At 39.5% G+C, this 9,819-nt stretch overlaps 1 protein-coding gene across 6 annotated transcripts in view; it reads right to left on the bottom strand.

Annotated features, from left to right (window-relative positions):
• Nucleotides 1–680: 680 nt before the first annotated feature.
• The window catches only part of LOC109057381 (E1A-binding protein p400-like), a 32,864-nt gene continuing 23,725 nt past the window's right edge, over nucleotides 681–9,819 (bottom strand). For 4 of the 6 annotated variants that reach the window (XM_042762536.1, XM_042762538.1, XM_042762541.1 and 1 more), the window contains 13 exons: nucleotides 9,745–9,801; nucleotides 9,455–9,533; nucleotides 9,135–9,329; nucleotides 8,384–8,429; nucleotides 8,183–8,283; nucleotides 7,738–7,930; nucleotides 7,427–7,569; nucleotides 5,607–5,816; nucleotides 5,346–5,523; nucleotides 3,259–3,389; nucleotides 3,010–3,159; nucleotides 2,813–2,866; nucleotides 681–2,384 (listed from right to left, as the gene is read on the bottom strand). In XM_042762536.1, the coding sequence (XP_042618470.1) occupies nucleotides 2,001–2,384; nucleotides 2,813–2,866; nucleotides 3,010–3,159; nucleotides 3,259–3,389; nucleotides 5,346–5,523; nucleotides 5,607–5,816; nucleotides 7,427–7,569; nucleotides 7,738–7,930; nucleotides 8,183–8,283; nucleotides 8,384–8,429; nucleotides 9,135–9,329; nucleotides 9,455–9,533; nucleotides 9,745–9,801 (1,921 nt within the window). In that variant the 3' untranslated portion in view covers nucleotides 681–2,000. The remainder of the gene's footprint in view (nucleotides 2,385–2,812; nucleotides 2,867–3,009; nucleotides 3,160–3,258; nucleotides 3,390–5,345; nucleotides 5,524–5,606; nucleotides 5,817–7,426; nucleotides 7,570–7,737; nucleotides 7,931–8,182; nucleotides 8,284–8,383; nucleotides 8,430–9,134; nucleotides 9,330–9,454; nucleotides 9,534–9,744; nucleotides 9,802–9,819) is intronic. The other 2 variants (XM_042762537.1, XM_042762539.1) reach the window with 2 other exon arrangements.

The raw sequence follows: 9,819 nt of genomic DNA, 5'->3' as shown, positions 1-9,819 counted from the left end.
ACGGAAAATGAAAGAGTGCCCCCTTATGGATTACTCAAGATATGAACACCAGTCAAATCAAAACTTGTGCAGTACCAGACATTGCTTCATAAAGTCAATGGTAAGCTTCTTAAACAGGAAAAATAACAATTGATTGTGGCTGCAATCAGCATAACATACTACTAAAGATGAGAACTAGCAGCAGAAAACACCTGCAGAACCATTGCTGCTGGAATAAAATGTGTTTTTGCATTGAGCAGGCGAGATTCAATTTATCTTGCTGAAATCCCTGTTGGCCAGTGTGCTGACACATATACTGCACTCAGCAAGTCTACACACAGACATACAGGAATGCATATCTCTGGACTCCAGGCAGAACCGCTGACTTAAAGGGATACTCCACCCCAAAATGAACATTTTGTCATTAATCACATACCCCCATGTCGTTCCAAACCCGTAAAAGCTTTGTTCGTCTTAGGAACACAATTTAAGATATTTTGGATGAAAACCGGGAGGTCTGTGACTGTCGGAATTACGAACAAAGCTTTTATGGGTTTGGAACGACATGGGGGTAAGTGATTAATGACAAAATGTTCATTTTGGGGTGGAGTATCCCTTTAATGTAATCCGAAACCCATCTAAGCTTACTGAATAAAATACAAATACACATCTGGACAAATTAAGACAGCATAAGGAAGACGTGTGTAAAAACATAACACTTTATACAAGTAGGCTGAAAAAAAAAAAAAAAAATTCAATGAATACACAAGTACTTTACAAATACAAATGCCGTTGTACCCCCTCCAGAGTTATTTACATGTGTTCCTGACCCAACATCAATACAAAACGATGCATTTATGACTGAAAGCCCAGACATTATATGATTTACATACACAGAGGGAAAGTCTTGATTTAAGTCAGTTCGTTATTGATAGCAGGCCAGTGTAAACACACTAACAGCCAAGCTGAGGTTCGACTCAACTGACTAATGGTGACATCGTTCATAACTATGTATAAGAAAAACGGAAATATTTCACAGCTGTGTTTTCAGCAATGACGTTTCTTCCAAATCTAAGTTGGGAGGGTGATACTTGCCACAGCTGCTTCCATGAAATGGCTGCATTGCAGGATAGTTTTTCTATCAATTTGTTGTTAAATCACATTCTGAATTATTGTATCACTTAACACAAACATTTCACACACAAGTACACGTCACTAGACAGTTTTCAGATGGTATCCAACCATGCAGCTGAACTTGTGTATATGGTGACAAGAATTTGTTTTAGGGGGGTTTCATGATACAAGCTAATGTATTCAATTCTTTTATAGAGAGGGAGCATTCACATGTATCAAACTAATGGCAGTGTGCCATTTCTACATCCCTAAAGAATGAGTTTGGTTCGCAGAGTCTCGCTAATCTTGATTATCATCATTAAATGCTTGAATAAAGGGATATTTACGGACACAAACAGCAAAGGGACAACACCACCACAGCTACTAAAAACACTGGGGAGGACACACATTTAATTCGACTGATTGAACATTATGAATAATGTTGAGACGATCTGCCAAAAGAATTCCCGGCAAGCCAAATGAAGTGTTGAAGTGATGAAGCTGATGGCTGTTGTGATCCAAACGCACTTGATCCATGACCTTAAGGATGTGATGATGTTAAACGCTGTATAAACAGACCATGTAGCATGGTGGAAAAAGAACAGGGAGCGTTTGGTGGCTCGGTGAAGAGTTTAGTATGAAAATGAGCCGTTGTACTGTGGTAAAGTCATGCTTGACTCCTGAGGAAGGAGCCTCAGTTAATAAGCTGTAAAAAAAAAAAAAAAAAAAAAAATGGTGTGAGGGCCACTGGCAGAGTGATGTTTGATTAACATGAGACGTGGTTAGCTTATGCGTGTTGCTTTAAATTCTAAAAAGCTCAATCCAGACAGTCAATGGTGAGTTCCTGTATTACAAAGGGTCAGTCTTTCCAAAACAAATTTAAAAAAAAAACTAAAAAAAAAAAAGCCCTATGTTGTGCCCAGGTACTTCCTCCTCCTATGACTCTCTAGCTGCCACCGCTGGGTTTGGCGGGGGTTTTGGAGCGCATGGCAGCCCCAGTGCGGGTGTTTCCTTTGCCCTGCTGGGGCTGCGGGGTGGCAGCGGTCTGCTGTGCTGGAGACTCCGAGACGGTGGCCGCCGCGGCGCTCTGTTGCTGGGCAGGGCTGTGTGGCGCTGGGGTCTGGATTTGAGGGGAGGCGGCTGCTGCGGTGACAACCGGCTGCTGGAGGAGCTTCTGTTGCACCACCTGCGTGGTTGCGGTGGTGCCTGCGGGGAGGACTTGCACCTGGGCCTGTGCCGAACCTGCTGTGGGTGCTGCCTGCGTCAGGGCCACTGTCTGAGGCTGAGCGGATCTACACACACAAAATCAACTCAGCTGTCAGAATCAGGAGTTACGATATCTTGTAATAATCACAGAACTAGGACTGCATGAAAATAATAATTTTATAATAATAATTTTTTATGTTATTTATTTTTATATTTGTTTTTTTTTTTATTTTTTTTTATTTTAATTTTGTTTGGTTTAATTTTTGTTTGGTTTATTGTATTATTGAAAAAAATAAAAGTAAATTTTTGTTTTTACCAAACATTTGAACAGCAGTATATGTTAATTATATTCAATAAAAAAATAATGCAATCAGTGAAAAAGGAAAGTCATTTCAGAGGTGGAACAAACACAAAGAAAGGAAACACGGTCACTTTTGACAATGTTCACTTTAAAAAAGAACCCAAATGAATTAAGCAATCAAACACAAAGCACACCAAACACTGAAACACTTACCTGTTGAGGTGAGGGTACTATCTGCTGCTGAACTATTTGAGGGAGTTTAGCGACCTACAAGCAGAAGGGAAAATCACTACAAAGCCAAGCTGGGCACTAAACCACACACTGCACATCGAAATACTTACAATCTGAACACACCACATGACAGGCTTTGCACTTGTGCGGGTGCTGGCTGTGAAAGTCTAACTTCTTACCTGTATCTGCTGTGTTGTAGCAGGTTTCTGTGGCTGTGCAATGGAGGTGAAGAACTGGGTCTTAATGCCAGGCTGAAGTTGAGTGGTGGCAGTGTATGTCACTTTCTGCTGCTGTTGGGCTGCGGTCTGAGCGGCCTGTTGCGTGCCCAGCTGAACAGAGAGATAAAGAGACAAAGGAGAGAGGGGTTGAAGGAACATTTATACAAATAATGCTTCATTTCAAAATAAATCAGACTGGCAGACTGGTACCTTTTGCTGCACTGCAGCCTGTGTTTGCTGTGGCTGTGCTGCCTTCTGGACTGCAGCCGCTTGAGCAGCTGCCTGCTGCTTTTGTCTCTGCAACAGCTGCACCTGGAACGGGTGGGTCACCACTGGACCACCTGCACAAACACACGCACACACACACACACACACACACACACACACACACACACACACACACACGCACACAAACGCTTTAGTCTGCAGAAGCCCCTAAAAGGTTGTTACTGACATTGTGACTATGTAGGCGAGTAAAGAAAGCAAGCATCTCTGCTAGATTCATGGTCATAAACAGTGCAAATAAACAGTCTTGTGCCAGTCACTACAGCTTCCGTAGGCCTCTGTTTGATAACTGATTAGGTTTAGGGTGCTTGACAATAAGTTACTGAAATCTCTAATCTCTTACGCAGGGTGTACATGGTGCAAAAAAATAAAAAGGGGGTGTTTAATACATTACAAACTAAAAAAAAAACATTTGAGACTTACATGTCATTTAAGATAGGAAAAGAGTAACAAACAGATAAAAGTTTTTAAAGCTTTTTTGTTCTTAGACAATTGGATCAATTGTCAAATAATTTATCGATTCATCTAAACTAGGGCTGTGATGGTCATCATGACAACCGCACCACACCGGAGGGAGTGCCCTTGACGTCACACACTCTATAACAAGCATAAAATGCAAAGTTTTGTATACAAGTGTAATAATAGTAACAGCTGCAATATATTTTTCTATTTATAGCATATATACCATAGCTATAAACTGATTTATTTAGGATATAAGACTAGGCTATGTTAATTGACAAATTACCCCAAATGCCATACAAAAGCGTTTCCTTTAGATTGGCTGGTTTGAGCGCGGCAAAATCCAGTTTATTCTGCATTCAGCAAATGAATTTTGTGTTGAGCGAAGGACCTTGTTGGCAAACCAAGATGTCTAACAATATCACGTTCTCGACGTCCTTTCAGAACAGCATATCTGTGCTTTAATCATTCGTATCGATCACCTGAACAGCCTGCACTCAGCAAGATATGTCCTCTGCATCCCAGCCACGAGTGCACCTTCTGAGAGAGCATTCAGCCTTTGTGGACGGATTTTGGAGGAGAGACGTTTGGTACTGAATCCGTCGTCAGTCAGTGACATTATTTTCTTGCATGGATATTGCATGGAGGTGATTTTGGCAAGTAAGTAAACGGTTTTCGTTAGTTACATATATTGCTTGAAATTTTGAGATGTCATTTAATTTATTATTAGTAATTATTGGTGTATTTATAGGCCGTATTTATATATTATAGTTATGTATTTATATTTATAGTTTGGTTAAAAAGATTTAATTTCGCAATATTTTGCTTATAATTTTAGGTGTCGCATTTATTAATTTATTTCCTCTGCAACACTTTTCCTGCTGTGTTGACAGCAAAATGTTTTGTATTTTGACAAGACGAATAAAAATAACAAATATGCTACAATTTTTGTACAACCTACATTTTTTTTCTCTGCGACACTTTTCCCTACTGTGTTGACAGCAAAATGGTAAACGAACTGTATCTTGACAAGATGAATAAAATAAATACAATGTTTGTGCAGACTATATTTTTATTTGTTATCTCTCTCTCTTTCAGAATCTCAGTTAATGTGAGATTCTGGAAACTAGATCTAAATTTAGTGGGAACAGTCTGGTTGGGAAAATTATTCTAAGCGGACAGCGGGTGAACAAAGAGTGAATATATCGCTGGAGCGGGTGGGTGGCGGAACATAACCTAGCGGGAGCAGGACTAAAAAAAACAGACCTCTAAAACCAAATACTACATCGTCGATCTGAGAACATTTTGGATGTCACTGAGAACTACTCTGAAGAGGATGCAATCTGTGCTCATTACAACCCCTCTGTTGCATTTTACAAACTGCACTGCTCATACTACTGGTGTGGGAGAAACGGTTGTTATTTTTGTGTTGTTGTGAAAGTGTGATTTAGAAGTTTAAAAGGTATGTTGATTTTAAATATTGACGTTGACGCAGTTGATTATATTGACCAATCACAACAGGCCTATCTCATTCTCCTCGATTCAGTCTGTACCTGCTTTCTGCGCTTGCCCGATGGCAACACTAATGCCGGCCACAGTGACAGGAAGGGTCGTGACTCCGGCGGAGGAGACCACAGCAGGAACTGAGACGACAGGAGGTGGTTTGGTCAGAGTCACCTGAGCGGTTTGACCTGGCTGAGCTTGAATGGGTCCTGGGGCTGGGACACGTGTCTGAATGAAAAGACATATAAAGAATTAATGTGCATTCAAGTCTATGTGAAAGGGTTAGTCTGCGTGTGTATGCATGTGCTTACCAGTCTGGCCACCTGTAAGTTGGTGACTGTAGCTCCAGTAAGCACAGCTCCTGCTCTGGGCGCAGCGACTGCTGCTATCTGAGCGCTGGACGCAGCCGCTGGTGTGGTGTGAACCTGCTGCGGCTGCTGAGTAGATGCAGCCTGCTGACCTTGAGCTGCAGCTACCGCCGCCGCAACCTGCTGCTGGGCCATCTGCAGCTTCTGCTTCTGCTAAACATATATTATATTGGAAATAAATAATTTGAAAACGAATCAATATAAAAAAAATTGATGAAAAAATTAACATTGGTAAAACTTTATAACTTTAGTTTATAAATCATTAACAAACATTATATTATGCTTAACAGATCATAAGTTTATATATATATTCACATAGCTAGAAACATGAGATAATGTTCTTGTTAATGTTTACTAATGAATTTACTAAACATTACCTAATGTTTAACATATTATTATTTAATGTAAATTGAAATGCTTACAAATGTCAGTAAACGTTCAGTTCATACGATCTTCATTTGTTGGTCTTTGTTTGCTGTGTAGACCTCTGTTTACATATCTTAACAAATAATCTATTAATTATGTGTTCATGTTTTTGCAGTAGCCAATCTAAAGTGTAAACTATTCATCATTTGCAAATGTTTATAAATGCTTACTAATCATTCGTACGTTTATGAGCAGTCATCTCAATGGCAAAAAGTGTCCCGAAAGACCTGAATTTAGCCTATACACACATCTTTACTAATCCTTTATTAATTATTTGTTCATGTTTTTTTATCAGTAGCCAATCGTAAGTTGAAACTATTCATCATTTGTAAATGTTAATAAAAGATTACTTATCATTTATATCTTTACGGGCATTGGACTTAGCTGATGTAACAAGTTTTGTGTGAAGGATGGCTGGTTAAGTTTAGCTAAATGCTTGCTAAAGACATAACAGATTGTAATTTTGGTGCAAAAAATATTTTTATTGCCTCAACACTGACATTAGTACACTACTCTTCAGTATATCATTAAACGGGATATTCCTTGAATCATAAATAAACAGGGGAAAACAAATCATTAGAAAAAAAAAAAAAATACTTGCTAATTTATCGAAACAATATAATATAAACAGATTGAACTTTGTTTCCTTATAATAAACAAACTGACCCCTGTAAACTGTTAACCATTTAACCAACCCTTAACTTACCCATACCACCAAACCTGTCCCTAACCTTACCCATATCACACCTCAATAGCAGCAAATGTGTTGTGCATTAACACAAGCTTTTAATCATTTTATAACTGTATAACAAGCTGTGCAAAACATGCGCAGAATATGATCGTGGTTTTGCGCAGCTTGTCAGTGAACAACGGCTCTGTGTAGTAAATGCTGCTCCACGTGAAAGCACGCACGTGTAGAGATTTACCGCTGATTACCGAACCAGCTTTACTGATGAGATGCGCATTAATATCGTGCCGATATTTATCGAGCATCCCTAAAAGAAACTGTTAAAACCATGACTAAAAAAGGAAGTAAACACTGTAAGCAATGGTTAAATCAGTAATCTGGTAAAGTCCACTGAGAATCAGATTTTTCAAAAATAGACCAGGTAATGCTAAAATGCCAAAAACATATCTGTCGACTGCAACTGTTAATGATAATTATGCTTAACTACAATTGGAAACATGAGGGTTGACTCTGGACATGGAGGACAGGTTGACACACTTAGCAATACTGTAATTGCATTTAGACTTCCTTCACATTAAGACCTGATATCAGAATAGGTCAGCTAAAGCAAAACAAATACGACATCTTCCATACAAAAGAATGCGTGTACCTGCTGTGGCTTTCCTACTGCTTTGATCTGTGGAGATGTAGCCTGTGTTTGTTGTTGCTGCTGCTGTAACTGTTGTCTGAGTTGTAATTGTTGGAATTGAGCTGGCGTGAGCGGTTTACTCTGAGAGAACTGCATACCGGGAGCTAGAGAAGCAAAAATACCGGTTTAAGAATAAAACAATGCTAGACATGCCAGCCAGATAAGAATGCAGAAAAAACAATGCGGAGCGGGAGTGTGACTCTCTGAATCGATTTTGCCACCAGAGAACCCAAATCACGCACTGGCTTCTCTAAGGATGGCATTTGGTCTACCTGGAGCAACCAGCGTGCGTGTTTGGGACTGACCCGGAGTCAGATTAGTGGACACCACAGCTGATGCGGTCACTGGGGTAACAGCTCTCACGCTCTGACCCGTCGCTATGGCAACGACCTCCGCTGGGGCAGCCGTTGCAGGCACTGCTCTCTGCTGAGTGTGAACCACCTGAGCGGTGGCCGTTCCTGCCGTCTGTTTTGAGCAAACAAACATTTAACACTAATAAACAGGACAGAATGGACAGAATGGAACAAAGTTCAGCTGGAAAGTAATTTCACAACAAAATAATAGATCAAACTGACTACATTTTGTATTCTACACTTTGAATGCTGACAACAGGTCACAATGCAGGCACTGCTGTGACAAATCAAATCAGCTGATAATCTATATATCTGTGTGTTTTTCATTTATTATGTGTGCTGTATGAGGGTGGACAGAACTCACAGGTATGACAGGAGATGCCAGACGCTTGTTCGCCTGGAACTGCCCAGGAGGAACTCCAGCCACAGTGTTTACAATCACGTTTCCACTCACTGTAGCTGTCGCTGAAGTTTAAACAGAAATATACACAGATGAGCACTTATATAAACAGCACTCACAACTGGATCAACAAGTACAGGTAAAGGTTGTGTAATATGATAATACCTGGCTGGATACTTGTGCCAACTGCAGCGGACTTGATAGCTCCAGTCTTGAGAATCAACAAAACCCAAACAAGATCAACATATTATACCTTATTATATATAATAACACCACTGTTTAAAAATGTGGGGTCAGTAAGATTTTTTTTACTGAAATGAATACTTCATTAATACATTCGTTATTCACTAAGGACACATCAAACTGATTAAAAGTGACAGCTAAGACATTTCTACTTTTACAAAAGATTTCTGTCAAATGTTCTCTCTCTATTCATCAAAGAATCCTGAAATAAAATATCAAGGTTTTCATAAAAATAATAAACATCACCACCGTTTTCAACAATGATAATGATAAAAAGCACCAAATCAGGTTATTAGTTTGATTTAATGTGACACAGAGGAGTGGAGAAATGGCTGCTGACAATTCAGCTTTGCCATCACTGGAACAAATTACATAATGAAATATATTAAAACAGAAAAGAGTTATTTTAGATTTTAATAATATTACTATTTAAACTATATTATCTCACAATAGTACTGTTATTTGATAAAATAAACCGCCTTATTAAGTATGAGACCTCTTTCAAAAATATTTCCAAAAATGCTCCTGACCTCAAACATTTGGAACAGTTGTGTATACATGAATAATATAACCATCATATACAAATGACTTCATCTTGGGTAATCTAGAGCTAAATACAGGTGTACGTAAGGCCAAGTGTGTCATTTAACATGCATTGCTAAAAAAGTCTTACCAGTACAGCGGTGTTGGGGACTGCTGCTGCTCCGGGTTGGTTGGGCTGGGCCACCCCCGCTGCCTGTGCGGCCGCTGCAGTGGCCTGTGGCTGGGCTTGAGGCTGGGCAGCAGCTCCCTGAGGCTGGGCGGCTCCTGTAGTCTGCGGCTGTTGTTGCTGGGCTAACTGCTGAGCCCTCTGCTGTTCGGCTAGTGCCTGCGGCAGCGGAGTACAGAGGAAAAGAGAGAAGCATTTAAAAACAGAAAAAAAAAAAAAAAAATACATTTATATATATAATTTTTTTTAATATAATTAAAAGCGGTTCATTAACTAAATCTCACCTTCTTCTCTTTAGCTATTCTTTCAGCTCTCTGAGAGGCAACCTGGATAGGAGGCAGAGGCTTGTCGTAGCTTATCCCACTAGAAATCACAAAATGAATGAATGAGAACAACAAACGAATATCAAATGCGGCTAAAGATGTACAAAGTGTTAAAGAGTGCATCAGTCAATATAATTTTTTTTTTTTTTTTTTTTTTTGAATGATGAATTTCAGTTCACTGGTTAATACTGGAAGCAGATTACTTCAGGTTTTTTTTTTTCCTGGGTAAAAGCAAAGTAGCACGTCAATACCTCTCAGCCAGCACAGAGGCATGCTTGGGATTCTTCTGGAACGGATTCATGCCCAATCTAAAAACAAAAACATGA

The sequence above is a fragment of the Cyprinus carpio genome, chromosome A8, assembly GCF_018340385.1.
Source record: "Cyprinus carpio isolate SPL01 chromosome A8, ASM1834038v1, whole genome shotgun sequence".
Lineage (NCBI taxonomy): Eukaryota > Metazoa > Chordata > Actinopteri > Cypriniformes > Cyprinidae > Cyprinus > Cyprinus carpio.
This window is presented reverse-complemented; position numbering and strand designations above follow the sequence as displayed.